Source organism: Myotis nattereri (assembly GCF_964212035.1).
Source record: "Myotis nattereri genome assembly, chromosome: 2".
NCBI lineage: Eukaryota > Metazoa > Chordata > Mammalia > Chiroptera > Vespertilionidae > Myotis > Myotis nattereri.
Window position 1 is genome coordinate 30650668 of NC_138076.1, and position 23520 is coordinate 30674187.

The following is a 23520-nucleotide window of genomic DNA, read 5'->3' on the forward strand; positions in this document are numbered from 1 at the left end:
CAGGTGCAGGGTGAGGCAGAGGTGGTTAGGGGAGATCAGGCAGGCAGAGGTGGTTAGGGGAGATCAGGCAGGCAGGCAGAGGGGTTAGAGGCAATCATGCAGACAGGGAGGCAAGCGGTTAGGAGCCAACAGTCCCAGATTGCAAGAGGCAGTCGGACATCCCCCGAGGGGTCCCAGACTGTAGAGGGTGCAGGCTGGGCTGAGGCACATCCCCCCCCCCCCCCCCCCCCCCGCACAAATTTCGTGCACGGGGCCTCGAGTATTTAATAAAGAAATATGCCTTTGACATTTGGCAATGAAAGCTCTGGCCAACACGGTCACCTCAAGCATAATGCTTGCCGGCACACTTGAATTCGCTTGTCCATGTGAAGCTCACGTTTGGAAAAATGGCACATTTTTCTGGTTCAATTTTCCTTGTTCTGGTTCAGTGAAACATCATCGGGCTTATTATGCTATATCAGATTGTCTCTTTCTTCAAACCATTGTCCTTACTCATCAGTTGTCTACTATGATCTTCATTATTCTCCTACTTGTGGCTTATCCTGGCTTTCTGTAAAAGCACACCAGCCGATCCTGGTGATAAAGTCCTACAAAAGAATACTACAAAAAAAAAGAATACTACAAAACAAACAAACCTGCAGAGCAGGCCCCTAAGGAGGTCAAACTGCCCCTGGGTGACCCTACTGCCCAGCTCATCCACCTCAGCTCAGCAACCAGCCCTGAGGCCCCCTCTGCACACAAGTTTGGCTGACCTAAGTTGAGAAATGGCGATATCTTGTCAGGACCTTATAAATGAGGTAAATTACATTCTCCAAACACTTATGAATTCTCTACACTCAAGGCACAAGTTAGGCAAACACCACTGATACCTTCTCTGCTTCAGAAACACACTCCACTAAGGAAAAAACAGAGAGATGTCTGAGAGATGAGATGAAAAAAAAAAGGCACAGAGTACAAGCAGCCAGGCTGGATCCATTTAAAATTTCAGATTCCATAAATCCGTTCAGCACTTAACTATAGTGAAGTATATACAGATTTTTACAATGTTACTCTAAAGAGTGATGATTAGAGGGGAAGATGCCAAAGACAGGCTGAAAGGAGGGTACACTACAAAGAGCTGTACTCCAGGGACTCTCTACACACCAATTTCAGCCTAACATCACAACGGCTGAGTCAAGAGTGCTCTAGTCACTGTCACTAGTGTCACAGGAATCTGGAAAGGATGTATTTAATCACTATCTATTACTTTAGAATTTTTCCCTCCCCTTTTTTAAAAAGTTCTTCTGAAACTATACCTCATCATCTATCTGGGCTCAACATGACACTCCACAACAGTCTAAAACATAAAGAGCTGAGCAGAAGAGGCCAGTTATAAAATAAGTATATGCTGTGGAATTCCACTTATGTAAAACACAAAACAGGTAAAACTCATCTTTACTATTAGAAATCAGAAAAAAAAGTCACCACCAAAAAAAAAATCTCAACTCCCTTTCTCCCTAGTGCAAAGAGGTGGCTTAAATATATATTAAAATTCACTAGGTGTTATTTACCTTGTGTTATTAAAATATTACTAAATGTTGCCGAAACCGGTTTGGCTCAGTGGATAGAGCATCGGCCTGCGGACTGAGGGGTCCTGGGTTCGATTCCGGTCAAGGGCATGTACCTGGGTTGCGGGCACATCCCCAGTGGGAGATGTGCAGGAGGCAGCTAATCGATGTTTCTCTCTCATCGATGTTTCTAACTCTCTATCTCTCTCCCTTCCTCTCTGTAAAAAAATCAATAAAATATATATTTAAAAAATATATATATATTACTAAATGTTAAAAAAAAAAAAAAGAAATCAGAACAGCAGGTGCCCTTGGGAAAAGCAGACACAACAAAAGCAGGTCAAATTCTGTCTCTTGATCTGGGTGCTTACACACTGGAAATGTTCAACTTGTGCAAATTCATCAAGCAGTTTGTTTAGGATACACACACTTTTCTTATTATTATTTTTTTTGGCACACACTTTTCTATATGTATGTTACATATCAATATAAGTTAATGATGGAAGGAAAATGAAAAGGGAAAAGGTGACCCCCACAACCAGGTAGGGCACACACAGGGTACCTCCTCTGGAAACAGTAATCTATACCCACCACATTCATTCTTAATGGTCTATTTCTGATTCCTATAGACAAGGCACCACCATCAGTATCTCACCTCTGTAACTTCTTTGTTTTATCCAATGTTCTGTAATTATCCTAATAATCCAGAACCAGGACATCCTGGTGTGCTGTCTTCACATAAACTCCACCCTCTCCTCCACTCCCTAAAAGTACCTATAATCTTATTTATAGAATAAAAGGTTGTTGAGGAGTGAAAGACCCAATTTCTACTCCAATGGTTAACTATCTCCCAGTCCTGTGATCTTGGTAAATACATATCTTAATTTCTCTAAGCTTCAGTTTTCTCATAAAGTACTTCATCCTATATAATAAAAGGCTAATATGCAAATAGACCAACCAGCAGAACAATCAGAACAACCAAACAACTGGTCACTATGACATGCGCTGACCAACAGGGGGTGTGTGCAGAACATAGCGGGCGTTGGCCACGGCGGGATGGTGGAGCAGGTGAGTGAGGGCACCAGACTAAGGTAGAGCACCAGTCGTTGTCATCAGGGCGAGCCTCCGGTGATTACTGAAAATTCTTTGCTCCCGCGCGCCACAGTCCTGCCCAGCGCTCGCACTCACTGCCGGCGCTGGTCCCGATCACTCCCCGCCATCAGTGGGTGTGAGCAGCAACTGCTGGCCCTGACTGCCCCCAAAGGCTTCTCCACCTCCTCCTGCTCCTGAGGGGCAATCGGAGCAGCAGCTGCCACTCAGACCCGCTGATGATGCCGGCCCCGCTCACACCCACTGCTGGCATGGGCCCCAATCACTCCATGCCATCAGCGGGTCCAAGCGGGACTGGCAGGTTGGGGGCTGCCGGCAGACAGGGGACCGGGGGACGCGGCAGGAAGGGCCAGGTGGGGGCACGGAGGATGGGCCGAGACCCGCCCCTGTGCCTACCGCAGCCTCGCGGCCCACAGTTCCTCTCAAGGTGCACGAATTTGTGCACTGGGAACCTAGTCAAATATAAGATGCCAGAAATTAGACAATATATTGTGGTTTTTATATTCCACCAAATACTATCAATTATAATATCAACTATAAAGCACATGCTACTTTCAGACATATTAAAAATTTTTTTAATAAAAAGGTCATAGAATTTATTAAATATGGCACATTAGAGAAGCATAATTATTTTCTATGTTTATGGTAGAGAGGAACTAAAAATATTTTTTTAAGTACATGTGTAATACATTTTACTGTCTTGCATGCCTTGGAAAAACATTTTGTGAACTCAACAACAAAACACTAGAACTTTTCAAATCTGCCTTCATCACAAGGCAGGAAATCTGTCCTAGAACAGACAGATGATAAGTTCACAGACACTGAAGCAACATTATAAAGACAACCAGCACCAAGGTGGTAATTAGGCGAGACATTCTTAAATAGAGATGTAAGCAATTGCATCTTGAAAATACTAATCCTTGCTTTGGGGATGGTAGTGCCTTACAAAATCTCAAAGCTCAGCTTTATTTTAATGAGGTCACATAATGTTCAAGAAACTACAAGTTGCTTTTTTATTTATTTTTTTAATATATTTTTTTATTGATATTTTACAGAGAGGAAGGGAGAGGGATAGAGAGTTAGAAACATCAATGAAAGAGAAACATCAATCAGCTGCCTCCTGCACACCTCCTACTGGGGATGTGCCCGCAACCAAGGTACATGTCCTTGACTGGAATCGAATCTGGGACCTTTCAGTCTGCAGGCCGACGCTCTATCCACTGAACCAAACCAGTTAGGGCACAAGTTGCTTTTTTAGCTTAACATTTTTATTATGGAAAATTTCTAACACAAACTTAGAGAATGATAGATACACTTCCATGTTACCATCACCCAGCTTTAATTAAAAATTTTACCAATCTTGTTTCATTAGAAATTATTTTTAATGTAAGAAAATTACTATTAATAACACATAAAAAATCTAAGGCAAATAATTACTCTTACCTGGCATGGTAAGAAAAATCTTGCCATGTTCATTTCACTAGCAGATAACTGTCTACCAATCATAGACACAAAAGCAGGTGAGATGACTGAGGTCTTTTTAATTTTGGAGTAACTTAAAAAATTTCTTTAGCTAATGAAAAATTAATCCTATACTTACTGTGATCTCAGTAACATTCACTACCAACACTACATTTAACTATATTTTACTTCAAATTATACATTTGCAATCCAGTTTTTATTTACTCAAAAACAAAAAATATGAAAATTGCCAAGGGTAAATGGGTGAGACAGTAAATATTTCTTCACCCAGAGTTTGCTGATCTCTCTTACATTTTGTTCATGTATTTAAATAAAGCTAATTTAAAATATTTTTCAAAATATGTGCAGAACCCAAGCAAGTGCTACAGCTATCTATTATTACTAAGAAATAGCTCATTGTAAAGGTCGGTGAAGTGCCAGTTATTTAGTATGTGCTGAATAAAAAATAATTTTAGTGGAGTTGAAATGTGAAAAAAATATAAAGATGTATTTTTAATCCTCTCATAAAAAAATATTTTTCAAGTAGTTTGTGTATTTTTTTTTCTTAATTTGGCATTATAATGCTTCCAACACTCTGCAAAATTTCTCTACCATTAAACTCTTAACTTCAGGGGATCACTGTAAGGGTTATTTGAGTCCAAGTAAAGGACCTAGAACAATGTCTGGCACAGAAAAACAACTCAAAGCATGCTGTATTGAACACAAAATCAGAAACAGGATAATAGGACTTCTCTAAGGAAAAAAAAACAGTCAAAGATAAATAGCAATCAGTGTTAGCTTGAGTTCAAAACTGCAGGAACATGTAAAAACTATGTTCTTTCTTTAGCTTTCAGTTTCTAACATGGCTTCGTGAACTAAACTTAAATTTCTTTCCCTCTATAAAATACAACTCTAACTAAATTATTATTATTTTTTTTTTAGATTCACCATTCGTTTAACAATATTACTTTCTATGTTGAAGTAGATAGAAAGATCTGGTCCCTAAAAACTCTACAAGAATCGGCCTCTCTTCAGACTCCGGTTACAAGATCATTTATGTTTCTAACAGAAAATAATTTACTAAAATGTTGCATGAAAGCAAAGTCACATCACTCGTTAATCAAAGTAAATGCCAATCATCCACTAGCTCAAAAGAGGGCTCAGAGTTTTTTCACAATGACAACAGGGAGCAGCCTCATACTGGTCAGCTGATGTGATGGCCTCTTTATACATTTTCTCTGTTCAGTATTATATTTAATTTTTCCCCAGTTTCTCAGTAACAATTTCACTGTTAATCCTGTGTTCTTTGTTAATAGCCTCTACCCTGATGATTTATAAATGGATTTTTCTTTACTTTCCAAGATGACTATTTGTCTAAGTTTTCCCCCCACCTCATTACTGCTCATAACCAAGAAGTCCCTCCATCTAGCCAGCATGGCTCAGTGGTTGAGCATTGACTTATGAACCAGGGGGTCAGGGTTTGATTCCCGATCAGATCACATGCTCAGGTTGTGGGCTCGATCCCTAGTGGGGGGCTTGCAGGAGGCGGCCTATCAATGATGCTCTTTCATCATGGATGTTTCTATCTCTCTCTCCCTCTCCCTTCTTCTCTGAAATCAATAAAAATATATATTTAGAAAACAAAGGAGTTCCTCCTTCATATACTGCATCCTGACTCTGAAAAGCACCCTAAGGCATGCCTTTATTGAGAGAAAAACCACCCTTAGGTCTTTTTAGCTTGCAGCCATTGGTTCTTTATGCAACTAAGTATTTTACAAATATATATTTCTTATTCCTACAGTTCCGTATATTTGTGCATAGCAGAGAGAAAATACTATGCAAGTGACCAGAGAAATATTTTAAAGCACACATGTCTCTAGATAAACTGATTATGCATCTTAAGATATAACAGCGAAAATAACAAAAGTTTCTCAAAAGCAGTCATTAAGCATTACATCTGGATAATTTGGTGATGAGCAAATGCCAAACCCAAGTAAAGGAACAATGGGAAAAAATCAAACCACCCCTCACTCTGCAACTCTTATTAATGGAGGCATGTGCATTGCTCCAGATACACCTACAGACACAATCACTTCCCCACATATTCCAATTTCAATAACTATCTCTCTCAAACTTACCAAACTTCGATACTGGCCCTGGAATAATTTTGAAGTCCGACTGTGGGAAGGCTGGGATCCCAGGGAGTCAAAAGACTTTATCCGATGAGATGAGGGCCGGGCACACACGGAGTCACTTCCCAGTCCAATGTCTGAAAAGGTCATGAACGGAGAAAAGAGTGAGCTGAGACGCCTGACACCATGCACCCTCAGTGCACACCAGACTCTAAACTGGGGCAGCCCCCGAGGGACGCACCGCAGACCACAACAAAGCAGGCCATTTATGCAACACACAAAGCGCAGATTCTGTCTACCACAGACTTGCCCTCATTCTCCAATCACCTTTCCAGAAATTAATTGGAGATAACTATTTATCAGTTCTTCTCTAGCATAATTTTCAAACTTATGAAATGTTCTGTAACCTATTTTTAATACTTTCACTTCACGGGGGGGGGGGGGGGGGGGGGCGGTGAACACCCTTACTAATTCAATTATTTTGCAGAGCACCACCCCATACTCATTCCCAATACATCACCACCACATGCCCACTTCTCCAGGATCACCGTTCACATAAGCAGCAAGAATTATTTAACAAAAGGAAAAGACTTACTTAAAACCAACAGAAAATCCCCTTGTATTTTGCAGCTAGAGACACTTCTGAGGATTATTTCCTCAAAATGAAGGCAGCCCAAGCTTTATTCACCTCACCAAGCTGGTGAAAAGATCAAAGTAAATAGCTATTGCCCTAGCCAGTTTGGCTCAGTAGACATAGCTTCGGCCTGTGGCCCGAAGTGTCCCAGATTCGATTGTGGTCAAGGGCACCTACCTGGGTTGCAGGCTCCTCCCTGGCCCGAGCCCTGACTGCTCAGGGCTGTGCAGGAGGCAACCAATTAACGTGTTTCTCTGTCTTTCCCTCTCTCTTCTACTCTCCCTAAAAATCAATGGAAAAATATCCTCAGGCAGGGATTAACAACAACAAAAGTAAACAGCTATTAAAGGGCTTAGTTCTCTCTCTCTTCATGATTACACACTCCACACAAGCCAACCAGTAAGTAAATGTTAGCAGCCCACTTCTTTGAAGTAATTTTATTTTTTTAAAAAGGTGGCCATGAATAGTTTCCTAAAAAATCACTGTTCTGAGATACATAGAAAACTGCCTAGCAATTTCCTAAAGATATATGGGAGCCTTCTGTAAAATGTTCTTAAACTGATGTTATCCAGGTCTATTTTCTTGGCAGACATTTGGATTGGCTTACATATCAAACTCGTGGCCCATGGGCTGCATACAGCTCACAATGAATATTTTTGTAGCCCAGGCAACATACAGTATGTAAGAAACATTTTTAAAATATTTCTTAATTTTTACAATATCCTGTTATACATAGTTATTAATAATGAACTACAACATTCGCTAATGAGTGATTACTATAATCGTGTTTCATTCATTTCCCTTACATGCCTTACGCACAGGCGCGCCATTTCTCTCCACTAATACTAGCAGCAAATATTTTAGCAGGCGATTGCCACGTCATTATTCTTGGACTGACTTGTTTGGTGTGCGCAACAGGAAATATTTCGCTTTCGGAGAACAAGAAAAATATGTTTATTTGCGTTATGCTTATTAATTTGTGCAGTTATTCAGTGTCTGGTAAGTTAATGCTCATTTTCATAAAAATTAATATTTTGTCTTGTTCTTTTATTTTATGCTAACGATTACTCATTTATTTCAGCCCTTTATATTCAGCATGTCTCTATTGAAATAAACCTACGTTCCTATGAAAATTGCAGCTTTTGTTTTTTTGCGGCCCACATAAACTTAAACCTTGTTTATCTGGCCCGTGTTAGCCTTTAAGTTTGGCATGCCTGGCTTACATAGTGTCTTATAAAATTTGAGTTAGTTGTCAACAACTAAACACCTGAATATGTCACAGAAAAACCCAAATTTCCAGTTGCTCTTGCAGCACAGGCAGCCCCTAGATCAGGGGTGGGCAAACTTTTTGGCCACAATGGGTTCTTAAACTGGACCGGAGGGCCGGAACAAAAGCATGGATGGAGTGTTTGTGTGAACTAATATAAATTCAAAGTAAACATCATTACATAAAAGGGTACGGTCTTTTTTTTTTTTTTTTTTTTTTTTTTTTTTAGTTTTATTCATTTCAAACGGGCCAAATCCAGCCTGCGGGCCGTAGTTTGCCCACAGCTGCCCTAGATAGGCATCCCAGCAAACAAGTGCTGTGAGGAGCACCAGGGATAGTTCCTGAGTGCAGAGGACCTCCCAGCCAAGATTGTAGCCCAAAGTATTCTGACTCAGTTCCTCCCGGACACAATGAAGTGAGTACACTCCATCTGAAGGGCCAGGACACAAATGGGAAGAAACCATGACAAAATAAACTTAAGAGGTCTCTGATCAAAAGAGACATATCAAAGTCTAACTTTCCCCCAGAAATCTAAAACTAAAATCTGTAAGAAAAATAAAAATGACCTTAAAAAACAAAAGAGCCACTAAGTCCTTCTTTTAGATGCACAAGATAGAACTTCTCGGAGCTCATGGGACAGTTATAGACCATGAGGAATTTGCACAGAATCTCTCTTGTCCTCACTTTGGTCTGGGAGCCAGAGGAGTATACTGTGTACACCCCACCTCCACTCACCCTCTCCATGAGAGATGACTGGAGTTCAGAACACTGTGAACCGAGTACCCTGAGTACGTACTTTCATAGCCCTTTGGAAACTTTGCCCAGGTAGGTATTTACTTTAGAGGCCAATTCACTGGCTACTCCACTGTCATGATCACACCTCAAAAACAGTCATTAGATCTGCTAATAAATATGAGTTTTAATCAGCCTAATAAAAATCCAGAGGAAGTGTAGCCACATGAATGAGACATTTCTCCTTTGCTCTGTTTTCAGGTAGTAACTACTCTGCCCACAGAAAGGAAAACACCTGATATCCATCTGAGGACCTAAAATGGAAGATTCTGTTCTAATAAGAAAAAAAATCCCAGCAAAAGTGACAACCAAAAATGTAATGCAATAGAAGCTTATTTCTTTGAATTTTATTAGTGCTCATTTGTCTTGCTAAAAGAAAAGGTTTTGCCCTTTTGTCTTCACACCCCGTCAAGTTCAATTAAAAAAAGATCTTACCTGCTGTTACTTTATTTAAAGTCACTAAGGAACTGAGGACCTTGTTAAAATTCTGCCCCTGGTACAAATCATTTGCATCAAACGTCTGAAAGGAAAAATTAAACAAAATTAATAGAGTCTTGTGTTGGGTGCAGGATAAACCAAGTTTTTGCAAAATGAGAGAACCACATGTAGGATTTCCAGGTAAAATCATAAAAATGCAGCACAACTTGAAAAATCAGGACCGGTGAGCTCAGCTTCCAGTCTGGGGGTGGGAGGTCCAAAGGAATTCCCTTACATATACCTTAAACCTGGGCCAGAGACCAACTCCCCAAACTCCTTCATAACCTGGAGTGGAAGCCCTTCCCAGGTGAGGGAGCCAATTATGCCAGCACTCAGTGAATCTGGGGTGTTTTCCCAATCCTTTTCTTTTTAGATTAAGGCAGAGGCTACATGGCAGGCACACTACCAATTTCCTCTCCTAGTCACAGTCAATTCCAAAGCTAACAGCAGCAAAAGAGAAACACAGGCATCAGAATGGATGAGAGTAAAAGGGAGGGAAGATAAAAAGATGCAGATTCCAGAATGAGAACAGGTATGGGACAAGGGAGTACTTGACCCTCAGGGACGAGGGTTAAGGCCCGACCAGAACTATCTAATCTGAAATTCCTTCAATCTGAGTGGCCTATAGACAAGGGGAAAATGAGTCAGCCCCAATGCACACACACACATTAAAATAAACAAGAGCTCATTCCCATACACTATCTGAAAATTACATATAGCTTTTCATCACCAAATAAACTCCACACAAAAAATTTTTTTCAATAATCAAATAACCCACAACTCTGCCAGAAAAAAATTACGAAAATATTTCAAAGATGCAAATAAGAAAAAGATATGGTATTTAGATCCACCAAAATGTAAATTGTGTTAACATATTTCCAAAAGTTTCTCTCAGTGGGACAAAAACAAACCAACATGACTAGATATCCAAGAATGAATATCAGCACAGGAGGGCCCAGACATTCTCTCCCGCTGACTGCCACCTCTCTCCTCATTTGGTCAATTCCTCTACCTCATGGGTCCTGGCAGGACCACCCCCTTTCCTGCCTCCCAGCCCCCATCTCTTTCCTGGCTAACTCTTACTCATCGGACTTCCCCCAGCCTCACTTCCTTCCCCAAACTCAGTTAGGTCCCCTACCCAGGGCCTGCCAGCACATTCATCACAAAGACAACATTACATTTAATGTGTATATGCCCCTCTATACTGTCAAGTCTACAAAGCCAGATTTACAACACACAACATCTAGCAAAATGACCAGTACAGTAAAAATTCAAGTTATTTGCTGAATGAATAAATGCACCAATCCATCCACCCATCCACCATTTATTTAGCTGCACTAAATGTCACCGTGAGTGCCATTCACATAAAGAACAGCTACGAAGAGCCATTCCAAATCTGAGTAATTATTGGTTTCTCAAAAATCATCTTCAGTAATGATCTTCTGCCTGTAATTTCTGAAACAGGAGGTTTGTTTTGAACACGAACAAACAACAAAATAAGAAAATTCAGAGGTTGAAAAACTTCAAGAAAGGAAGGCATCAAGTCACTGAGTCAAGAGGAGCTGAAAACGCACCTTTTTGTAAAAGCTGAAAGAGGAAACTAAATGGAACCACAAGACTTAAAAGATATGAATACATCTAAGCATTCTGTATACAATGACTGATGCCCTATCTCACATAGTTGAAATACAAAATAAAGCTAATTTCATGAATACCAGATCCTTCCTATAAAAAGAGATAGCCCTTAGAACAGTCTTAAGAACTATCTTATAATATACAACTTAATTCATTTATTCTGATACTTATTTTTAAAGGAATTCCAAGTCAAATCAGAGCATTATCTAGGCTGACATATCCACCTACATTTTTTTAAATGGGCTATTTATTTTTTTTAAAGAATTAAAAGTATTAACCTCAGTAGACCTCAGTTTCCTTACATGTAGAACATGTTACTTGTAAAATGCTGGAGTAGGTGATCTGCAGCAGTCTTTCAGCTCTAAAATTATAATTCTAGAGCCTGGAAAATTAAAACTGTAGTATTCTACAAAAAGAAATCTACATAAATTGTCTACTAACCTTCATTGTGGAGAAGCAGCAAGTCATAAAACCCAGAAAAACAGGATGTTGAATACTGAAGTTTCCTGTTATTCCAGAACTATATATCTTTCTTACTTGGATACCAGGAAGCGTCTGGTTGGCTAAAACTGCCCACCAATGGGGTTCAATGTGACGTCAGAAATTAAGTGAATTCACACATATCCTACATTTCTTAACAGGAAACTACACAATGAAATGAGACAAATGCTTGCCACTAAGAGGAAAATAATGCATATTCTGAGTCAATAAAATGTTTTGACTAAAAAGTGCTTCTCCAGAGAAAGATAACAGACTACTTCCTGAAATATGAATCTACTGAACAAAAAGCAAAACCAGAAAAATCTTAGGGCCCTGAGAAAGTGTACTATGAGAACAAGAGAAAGTCTCATTAGAACTTTTATAGAAATATCTCTGCAAAAATAAGTCAGCCTATATCTGAGAAGGACCAGGACACTTAGCACATTAAACTACCTCCTGGGTCACTCGGTCGTTAAGGAGATAAAAACCCTGGGAGGCTGGCCCACCTCATGGCCTAACCACTGATGCTCTCAGAGCAGCACACTCTCACCTCTGGCTGGAATATAGAGCAAGCAAGCCGGAAGGAAGGAAACAAACACAGTGGTTCCTTTTCTTCAGGTGGTATTGGGAGAGTGATTATCAGGAGGGACTGCACATTAGGATTTCCTGGGACTTTTCTAAACCAAGACGACTTTACAAAATCCAGCCCATCTCAGACCAATTTAATTAGAGTCTCCAGGGAAGAGACCCATGTTAATGCTCTCCAGGTGATTTTGAGCACCCAAGGGTGAGAACCACCTCCCTGAGGAGATGAGGAAAGTGTTCTGAATCCTCTCCCTAGGCAGGCCCACCTTTCACGCATGTCCCTTATAAACACAGTAAGGAGGGAACATACAAATACCCCATAGATCTTAGAATCTACCCAGTTGGAAAAGTATATTAACCAAAAACTCACCCTCACTTTTACATTTAAGTGAATTACGTGTGCAGTAGAATGATCCAATATTCTCAACAACAACAAAAATCCGATCAATATTCCAACCAAACAAACTCATAATACTAAAAACATTAGAGTTTATTTTTAATATTTTACTTTTAATAGATGCAGATTCCAGAATGAGAACAGGTATGGGGGCAAGGGAGTCCTTCACCCTCCAGGAAGAGGGCTGAGACCTGACCAAAGCTGTCTAATCTGAAATTCCTTCAATCTGAGTGGTCTAGAGACAATACTATATAATGAAATACAATACAAACCATATAGAAATCAGGATAGAAGAGGCCCAGAATATTAAAATACTTTTAAAAATAAAAATAAAAATTTGAGAAATCTCTCTAGTCTCTCATGGAGAAAGAGAGACAGGGCTGAACTAATATGACAAGGCATGTAAGTGAGGAGGCAATACTGTTCTGTGAGGACAGATAACCTTCTGAACTTGAAGGCTGCCCCCTGCTGGTTATTGCCTTACACAACTTACTGAAGCACTCTGGGCCTCAGGTTGCTCATCCTTAAAATGGGAAGGAGGAACAGAGAGGATACTGAGATTACAATAATAATGATAGGTAGCAGCAATGTGCAAACGCTTCAATGTACAAAAAGGATAATGATTAAAAAAATAGTGTGAATCTTGCACACCAAGCCTTAAGGTCTCTTGTAAAAAATGACCCATCAAAAATTATGTCCTACCAAGGAAAACTCTTATTTTCTAAAATACAAACAACTACCAAGAAAAAAAAGAAAGCTTCCTCAATTGCTGTAAGTGCTCAAGAATATCTTAAAGACCATCCAGAGAAAGGACCACAAGTCTCCGCACCACATGCTGCACACACCACACAGACTGCAGCATACAAACCACACACTGCACACACCAAACATGAACGCTTTTGTAGCACACACACACCACAGAAAGTACACACTGCAAATGCACACTGCTTCTGTAGCACATGCACACTGCTTCTGCAGCACACACCAAAGCATGTGCTGCACACTATACACATGCACACATTGCTTCTGCAGCACACCCTACACAATGCACAGCCAACACAGGCACACTGCTTTTGCAACACACCAAACACTGCACACACGGCTTCTACAGCTCATACACTACATCATATAGCACAGCACACACACTCACTGGTGCCAACCTCCACTAATGTACATCAGTATCAGCAAGAGTCCAGCTCATACTCCAACAGGAGATTGTCTTACTCCATATCAACATTCCCATCCAGAATTCCTACCCAAGCTGCTGCATACCCCCCAGCCCCACACTCACCTTTAAGCCTCAACAATGTTGGACTCTTTCGCTGCCCCAAGGCTCATGAGGGGAAATACAAACACCAAGATGAAAGAGAAAGGACACCCCTACCAGCATGTACCCCAGGTCTGCTCAACACTGGATGTGATGGCTGCTGCCCATCACCAAAGCAGCTGCCCCCATTTGAGAACGCTTCTGTAGAGCTCTCACTCCCCTCACCATCTGCTGGACACTGAATATCCAATGCCTTCTCCCACTATTAACTCTCAGAGTGGGAATCATGGCCGACCTCACCTGAGCCCATTTTAAAATGCAATATGAACAATGCACAATCACAAAATCCAAGCAGCACTATCAGTGGAGGTTTCAGGAGAAGGTTGTACCTTTTTCTACCTACAAAAAAAAAAAGCAGAAAATGAACTATTTTACAGGGAAAAGTCCTAAAATCCAGGTTGATGAAAGTGTAATCTACAAGAACAATTACAGGCAGATATTTTAAAAGAAACATGCAAGTATAGACATGGCAGAATCACCCCAAAATTAACAACTTCCTTTATCAGGGAAAAGTACCAAATACCAAAAATATTCTAGCCAAGAACTTATTCTCCTTGTATCAATCAAAGCAGGGCATTGCTATACTCTTCCTTAAAGTATCAGCATAAATACTTCATTTTCCTTCAGAGACTTGTCTCACTTCCCCATTCAGACAGTGAGTCACTAACAAAACTCACTTCGTGGCCAAAAAATGTCTTCAGGGCAGGAAAACACAAAAAACTCTCTTCATCCAGTTCCTCTCACAAGCACATACATCCTATTCCTCTACTGGAGGAGAACTCAGAACCATATAACCCAGATAGAGGGTTACAATTATCTACATAAATTTAAAAAGAGCACACAACTAACCCTGACACCACGCCCAATAACGAAAACTCCAGGCTGGTTTTTCCAACACAGGCTACTCCTGGCTATCGTCTTGTACAAGGTACAATTGAAGACAAACTTGTGAGAAAATTAAAAGGACCAACTGATGCAAGAGGGCTCTGAACACAGGAGCAGTACAGAGAAGACAAGTTGAGACTAGAAGGAAAATGAGCCAACTGGACATGGTAGTCGCTGCAGGGCACACTGGCCTCACCAGCCACAGTGCGTCACTTTGAGAGAATGAGAGCTCTATCAAAAAATAGCCCAAGATGACAAGCATAAACCAGGGCCACCGCAGACAAACCAGACTCTATGGCCTCCAGAAGTCCATGATTACCCAATCCAAACCCAGAAGGGCAAGAGGGATGTCAAGTAAGAACAGGCCTTCCAAAGGCCAACCCCACCTCTGAGCACTGGCCCCTGTGGACTTCCTAGGCACCATTTTCCTTACCTGGAAAGGGAGACACTCAACTGGCTGACCTTTCTAAGACACCTCTGACACAGTGTCCTTTTTAAAGAATAATCACCAACTTCGAGCAAGGGAGAAAGAACCAGGCTTAGGAAACCTGGCAGAAGGGAAAATGTAAGGGTGGGAAATTCAGGAGCTGGCCTTCCTGACCTGCCTTTGTAAAGGCTGAAGCAGGAAAAAAAAAAAAACAACACGGGGAAAATGAGTCACAACTCCGCAATAGGTAAGGCATTCCTCTGTCCTGGAGGTACATCCCCTATGACTAGGTTCCAGACAAGAGGGAGGCTCCAGGTGACTGGTAGGCCTGGCTAGACGATGAAGCCACCAGGCACATGTTAGTCAGCACTCTCCCAGACAGGACACTTCTGAAGGCCTGAAAGGACCCCCTTCCCACCTAGCAGGCAGGACACATGCTCACCCAAGCTGATACCAGCCTCAGCAGAGACTGGGGGATGCTGAGAAGCCCAGTTCACTGCACTATGCTGGATGCTACAACTACAGGAAGGTTCAGCCCTGGTCTCGAGGAGGAAAGAAAGCACCTGCCATCAAACTTCAGAAAGGGCTTCCAAAAGAAGCTTGACAACTGTGTGTGGTCTTAGCAGATGTGCAGACACTCAGCTACAGACAAAAGGCAGGGAGAGAAGTTATACCATCTGCATTAGAAGGACACCATCTGGCCTGAGAGGCTCTCAAGCCTGCCTAGGGCTCCTCCCCAACCTGTCCAGCGGAGGCCCCGAGCAACCAGCTCCTGAGAGCACCCACCACTCTGACCACTCATCACCCATAAAAAACTGTCAATGACACACCACTGAAAGAACTAAAACTGACCATCAAAGACTTGGCAATCTGGTCCAGCCTTAACTTTTACTAGTCCTCTAAAAATATTTTGGCATATTCCTTATTTATATAGTCACAATTAATACTGTTTGGTTCCTAAAGTAACACCGGAAATAAGGAGAGCTCACCTGTACATAAGATGAGGCTGTGTTACACACATCAACCAACTGGCAGGGTGACCTCCTATGTGCACTTGTGAGAACTCCCACATGCATAAACCTCTAGCTAGGTAGAAGATTTAGCAGAAAGAGATACCATGTAACCAACAGAATATTGTGGGAAAATTGAGGTTTCAAAGGCACATGAAGAGCTGATGCTGATCCCATCTAGAATTTTTATATTCATCACACTATTTTCAGCTTCCTTTGTCTCTAATCAAGGAACTGCAGCTCACTGTGCCACTTTCTTCCATTCACACCCCTCCCTGGAAGAGAGCTGTGCATCCCCACCAATTGCCATGCCTTCCCATGACATGACATGCACCAGCTCTGAGCAGGATGATGTATGTAATCCCATGTAAAAGTTTTAGGAGCTTTTAAGTGTTTCTGCCAACCTCTCTGTTCTTTTCCTTTAAATGACCAGCACACCATATTGTTTGTAAAAAAGGAATCATCCATGCAGTCCAGGGAAGGGGGCCATAGTCCTGCCTTTAGGAGGGGGAAGATTCACAAAATGTGAGGACAAGTGCTTGAAAATCACCAGCGTGCCCACCACTGTGGAAGAACTACCTTCATGTGCCATGCTTTCCTCTTTAAATTGAGTTACCACGCCTTCTAATTGGATAAATCAGATATCAAATTCATTCTGCAGAGTGCTGACACACCCAACAAAGAAATGGAACAGGGTTTTCCAAGATAACCAGAAGATGCCTGAATCTAAATAAGACCTGAAAGATTGGTTCCTCATTATCATTGCGTTTACCTCACCTTGGCTTCCAAATTCACCGAGGGAATTAGATCTCAGGAGTATCTTCCACATAACAGAATAGAAAAGCAAACTTGACATCAGTAAGTAGATTGTGTTTTGCACCATATAATGCAGACATTGTTAGCCCGGAATCTTTCAAATGCAAGCAAGTGAAATCAACTCAAATGGCTTAAACAAACCAACCAAATATTATCAGTTCACATAACTAACAAGAATGGCAAGAGTGACAGCATAGACATAGAAAGCTTAAGGCCATCTCTTTCCTCTGCTTTCCTGTGTGGGCTGCAGCTTTAGGAATGTTCTTCCTTGTAAGGTACCACCACTGCCAGCAGCCCCAGACAGCCAACAAGTCCACCACCTCAGCAGCACCTGGCTGTACCTGCCCACTCCAACTGCACAGCCGCTGTGGCAGAGCATCAAGGAGACCGTACAAGTCAATAATGGGTACAGCCTTCCTGCAAATCTGCACACGTGTGACTTAGTGCAGTTTCTGATCACAGAAACACAGACATCACCAACCAAAACAGACTCTGACCCACCTAGCCATACTGACATCAAAGCAAAAATAGATGACTCCCACCTAAATGATGTCACTGGCTGATAACACCCATAGTTATACCCCAAAAGAAAATACCAAGGAATGTGGAGAGAAAATGTCTTCTTTCCAACATCTCTGTACTAATGGAAAGACCCCTACAACGAAAGGCTAAGTCAGCCATTTCTCAATCATGCAGCTTGAATGTTCCAAATGCAACAAGTCAGGTCAGCTCTTCCAATGAGTTTATGAGGAAGCTATTTTTGACATAAGAAATTGCTACTTTTGGCACAGTTCTAGAGTGTGATTCCTGAAGTATAAAAATATAATTTTGTCCTATCACATTGTCAAATGGAATTTGTGAATTTAGAACATGATGAGTAAAAACGAATCTTAAATAAGTTGTGCTATTTAAGTTTAATGCAAATGGTCCCTACTGTTGGGATATGTGAAAAACAGAGCCAGGGTGAATTTTCGCCTTCGTGGCTTCTGTAGATTTTGTGCTTAGTTCCGCCTACTCCCACACCCAGGGATAAAATTAAAGTTTGATGATGAATTCTACTTGTACCCAACATATACCCAAACAATTTTTCAGTTTAAAATGAGAACTAAATCATACTGTTTTGTGGGTTCTACTGTATCAATACCCAAGCCAGGAGGACAGGGACAGAAACACCAACCAAGTATTGTAGGTACATTGGTCAGGAAGGGCTGGGGAAGGGGAAGGACAAAGTTCTAAGAAGAGAGGCAAGACAGCTGAGCAAAGAAAGCGTTGAAAAGTCTTAGTCACAAACAGAAATCACCATGGAGCTGAAGCACAGGCAGCAGAAAAGAGGATGGATGCAGCAGCCTCGGAGAAGGCCCCTGGGTGCTGTGCTGGAGACTTCATGTCAGTCTTATTTTACAAACAGATGTGGAGAGGAGAGGCAGATTGGCTTTGGGTCCTGAGAAACAACATGGCAGGGGTTCTCGGTATTTTCTTTTTACTTCAAAAGCCCCAGACTAAGAGCTAGAGAAAACTGTAGCCAAGACACAAGAGTGCAGACAAAAACAGCCCGGAGAAAAGCCTGCCCTCTCTGGCCAGAGCATCAGGAAAAAGACAGCCCAACAGACAAGAAACTGCTACACAGTAACACCAGGGGAATCAGGCCCCTCCCTCCATGCTGCCCACCATGCCCTCTGGAGTTCCTCATCTTTCATTAAGGAGTAAAGTTGAAGGTGATAAATTAAGAAAGACAGGTCTCTGGTATAGTTTTTAAATTTATCAAAGTAATTACTGAAAAATTAAGAATCACCAAACAGTGCAATTACAAAATTGGGATATAGAGGGGTTTGTGAGGAAGGTGGGAGGCAGGGCAGGTATACTAAATCCTCCCTTTCATGGGGATCTAAATGAAGGAAGTCACAGTGGCACACAGAGGAAGTGGATTAGAATGGGATTTTACAAGTAAAAATCTAAAGGGCTTTGTAATGATTAGCTATTACAATGGTAACATGAGAAAGTACAAGTACTTTACAAACTATTCAACGCTATGCAAATATAACTTTCACCATTCGACATGTAAAGTTCAAAGGAAATATGGGTGATCAGAAAAGACAGAACAGTAAGTAGATGGTGCTTGTCATTAAGACTTGAGTATAGATGCCGTCAAAACTTCCAGATGCTCACTTTCAGAGAGAAAGAAAAACATAAGCTTAAGACCAAATATATTCATTCATTCATTCATTCAGAACATTTTTGTTTTTGTAAAATTAGGACCCATAAAATACCATATGGTATCTAAATATCATAAAATGCTATCTCTTTACCTGCAGGTCTCTATGTAATTTTCATATATATATATATATATATATATACACATATATATATATATATACATACATACATATACATATATACACACACACACACACACACACACACATTGTGTACTTATTTCAAAATAAATACCACTTAATAAAGCTTCCTAGCATGAGCACAATGACACAATGAGACTGCTGGCATCCCCAGATCTCTTTACCATTTGTTGGCTTAGTTCTACTTTGAAGGGCTATAATTGAGTCCCTAGTGCTGGGCCCAATCTTTAACTTAAAAAAAATAAAATGCTTTCTAAAATGTCTGACACCTGTCTAGGCTGAGTATTCCCCTTCCATGCCTATTATAATCTCCAAGGACACTAAGATTTCCTCTCAAAGTATGAAGCTATCACAAACCCCAAGCAGTTAGGTCCCAGAATGCCACAATTCAGATTTCCCTTTAATTCCAAGTTAGGGCAGTTCATCAAATTCAGGACGTTTTGTTGGTTTAATTCAACAAATCAATTTGAGAAGTCTGAAGGCCAACCAGAAAGCAGTGGCAGGCTTTGTCCCCCACCCAAATATTTTGTCTACCCATTATTGCAGGCTGGCCATCTGAAATGGTCTTTCTTTCTAAATCCCAACCCCGTGTCACTCACTGTCGCTCTTACAGGCCTTACAGGAGCTGCCTGTTTCCCAGTTATGTGTATTCATTGTATTTGCTACACAGACTCACCGATGCTTCCAGCAGAGACATGTGTGTTCCCCTAAACAGTGGTTCTCAACTTTCCTAATGCCACGACCCTTTAATACAGTTCCTCATGTTGTGGTGACCCCCAACCATAAAATCATTTTCATTGCTACTTCATAATTTTGCTATGAATCGTAATGTAAATATCTGATATGTAGGATGTATTTTCATTGTTCGCGACCCACAGGTTGAGAACCACTGCAGGCAAGGCACAGCCACAAGGACTAGCCTCATAAATTGCATGCAGACTACCACCACCGCCAGAAGAAACACTTCCCTGCTCTCCACTAGCAATGAAATACAAGCTTGATCTTCGTTATCACATTTTCAAAACACATTCTACCCAATAAATGCTCTGGTAAAAGAAAATCTCATGTTCTCAACCTATGTGAACAAAGCAGCAATCTTCCTAAGAACACTCCCAATATGAAATCACCTTCTCCTCTTCTATGGGCCAGTTCTAAACCAAGATTCCAACAAGTTGCTGAAAACCAGGAAGAAGGTAAGTTTTCTAGGTTTTTGTCTTGGCAAAGAGATCTCAAAATTAAAGTTGGGACATGAAAGTTACCATACAAACTTTCAAGCCCCTAAACTGCCTTGTCTTGATTCTTCAAGCATCTCCATTTGATTGATGTTCTTCAAACTCCTGGCCATGATCCAAATAAAAAATGCCTTTTACATTGAAATCATTACAGGCACACAAAATCCAAAGTTGTTGTGCAATCTGAATTTTTAATAAAGTCACCACTAAGAGATAAACAATTAGCAGATGCAACAAGAGTAGAATTTATTCAAGCTTTTAATACAGTTGCTAATGATCCATTATCTCTGATTTCTTTATTCTCCAGGTTACTATACTGAATGGCTTTAACTAGTTAGCCATCACACCCAAAATGATGGAAAATATGTAGAAAACTAACAGTTTACAATTAGTCATCCTAAATCTTAAGTAAAGACCATCTCAGTTGCATGGTGCAGATTAATTAACACATTAAGAATTCAAAACCATGAATTTATGGACACTATACTTGCCTAGTTTTCTGAAAAGATCAAATGTCTAAGGGCCCATAATCTTCCCTCAGTCCTCTTCCCTTTTACAAGAGTTTCCACCAACTGAACTGCCACCATCTCCTTGTGTCAGCTGATCTTCAATTCTAAATTTAGAAGTTCTGAAACCGGTTTGGCTCAGTGGATAGAGCGTTTGGCTCAGTGGATAGAGCGTCGGCCTGAGGACTGAAGGGTCCCAGGTTCGATTCCAGTCGGGGGCATGTACCTGGGTTGCGGGCACATCCCCAGTGGGAGATGTGCAGGAGGCGGCTGATCGATGCTTCTCTCTCATCGATGTTTCTAACTCTCTATCTCTCTCCCTTCCTCTCTGTAAAAAATCAATAAAATATATTTAAAAAAAAAAAAGAAGTTCTGAAATCTCCATAAACCTGATTCAAATACCAACTCTGCCACTTAGTAAATGTCATATATCAGGCATATTTTTTACCTCTCTAGATCTCAGTTTCTCCTCAGTGTACCAAGGCTAACTGGATCTACTTTACAGCCTTGCCCTGTGGCTGCTCTAGTACTTAGGAGCCACTCAGCAAGCAGTCGCTATTACTATCCAGCTGCTGGTATAAAGTTTTTAAAGTGATTGCATTTTCTCAGTTCTTATTAGCGCAATGGAAATGTTCTGTTGGTTCCTTCCTCTTCAATTAATTTTTTTAGTATTCACACCTGAAGTCCACCTGGATAAAACTGAGCTCATGCCCGATCGTGCACAGGTGGGGTCTCTTGGCCTGGTCTGCACCCTCTCGCAATCCAGGACCCCTCGGGGGATGTTGGAGAGCTGGTTTTGGCCCAATCCCGCGGGCCAGGCCTGCCAGGGTCCAGCCTCAGCAGTCCAGGGGTTCCCTAAGGTGAGGACAGCATCAGCCAAGAATGAAGGACACGGAGACAGCGTTCAGATGATCAGCATAGCCAGATTCTCTGTTTATTCTCCTGTTACATCTGTATTTATACCATTTGATCCTATAAGCATGCCTCTATAGTTACATCATCATATTTTGGATCCTACTTTGACCTTCTACAGTTCCTTGTTTTATGTTTATAGTTTCTTATCTGACCTTTGATAAAAATCTTATCTCTATCTAGCTCTGTTGATTTTAATCTTGTCTAGGTTAGTTTCTGTGTTCCATTGTAAGAGCTATTGTGGATTCTAAACATGAGCAACTAAATTCAGGAAGGATGATCAAGGAATGCTAGGAGCATCAGGTGAAAAGACTTTTGGGGGGACCAGCCACAGATTACATACTAAGTACAAGGGGAAAAGAGCACCTTTACAACTGAGAGATCTGGTGAATGTCACCTTAGATAAGTGATAGAACTTAGCATTGGCAGTATGGAATGCATTGACAGTAAGCTCGTTCTGATGTGATCATGGAAATACAGAGCATCACTTGTGTAGAATTCTTGCCTAAAATGTTTAACCCAGCCCAGCAGTGTGCCTCAGTTGGTTGAGCATCGCCCCATGCACCAGAAGGTCACCAGTTCAATTCCTGGTCAGGGCACATGCCTAGGTTGCAGGCTCAATTAGTAGTAGGGTGTGTGCAGGAGTCAGTCGATCAATGTTTCTCTCTCATCGATGTTTCTCTCTCTCCCTTCCTCTCTCTATAAAATCAATAAAAACATATACATACATACATACATGTGTAAATAAAAAAATAAAATGTTTAACCTAAATCAGATCCTGAACAGACTGTGGGACACTCTGCATAACAACTCTGTATTCTTCAAACCCATCAATCATAAATAATAAAGGTGGCGGAACTCTTCTAGAACTGAAAGAGACTTACAAGACATGACAAACCAAACGCAATGCATGACCCCTTGTTTGGAGCCTACATTTAAATAAAAACTACAACACTGTCACTTGGAGACCACTGGGCAAGTGTGAATATGGACTATATCTGACATAGTATTACTAAAACAATGGACGAGGTCTTGGATGTATCAACAGTACCTTGGTTATGGAGGAGAATGCTCTCATTTTAAAAACATACATGCTGAGTATTCAAAGACAAGCATCAGGTCTACCACGTGGTTTAAATGATTAACAAAATACAAATATGTCAGAGAACAAAAGGGCAAAGGTGTCTATAACGGCAATCTAAGTGAAGACACAGGGTGTTTACATTAGTCTTCCAACCTTTCGGTTAATTATAAATTTTTCAAAATAAGAAGAGCCCCTCTTTTAAGTAGAAAATAAAAGCATTTCACTCATCATCCATAGGCCTTTCTTGAAACGAAGATTTAAATGAACAATTCTGATAGGCCCAACATCACTTCAAGATCTCAATTGTTGCCACCCAGATTTCCCTGAAATTCCCACCACAGATGGCTGGCCTTGTTTTGCAATGAGAAGGCTGGAGAAAAGTATACTTGCTGAGCTGGGTTCTTGGCTCTTCAAACATGGGAAAATCTCCCAGCCAGATCTCTCCTTACC

At 41.0% G+C, this 23520-nt stretch overlaps 1 protein-coding gene across 2 annotated transcripts in view; it reads right to left on the reverse strand.

Annotated features, from left to right (window-relative positions):
* Positions 1–23520, reverse strand: part of ARHGEF7 (Rho guanine nucleotide exchange factor 7) — a 132175-nt gene that overhangs the window by 68987 nt on the left and 39668 nt on the right. For both annotated transcript variants that reach the window (XM_081085158.1, XM_081085159.1), the window contains exons 3-4: positions 9379–9463; positions 6257–6387 (exon numbers count right to left, since the gene is read on the reverse strand). In XM_081085158.1, coding sequence (XP_080941284.1) covers positions 6257–6387; positions 9379–9463 — 216 coding nt within the window. The remainder of the gene's footprint in view (positions 1–6256; positions 6388–9378; positions 9464–23520) is intronic.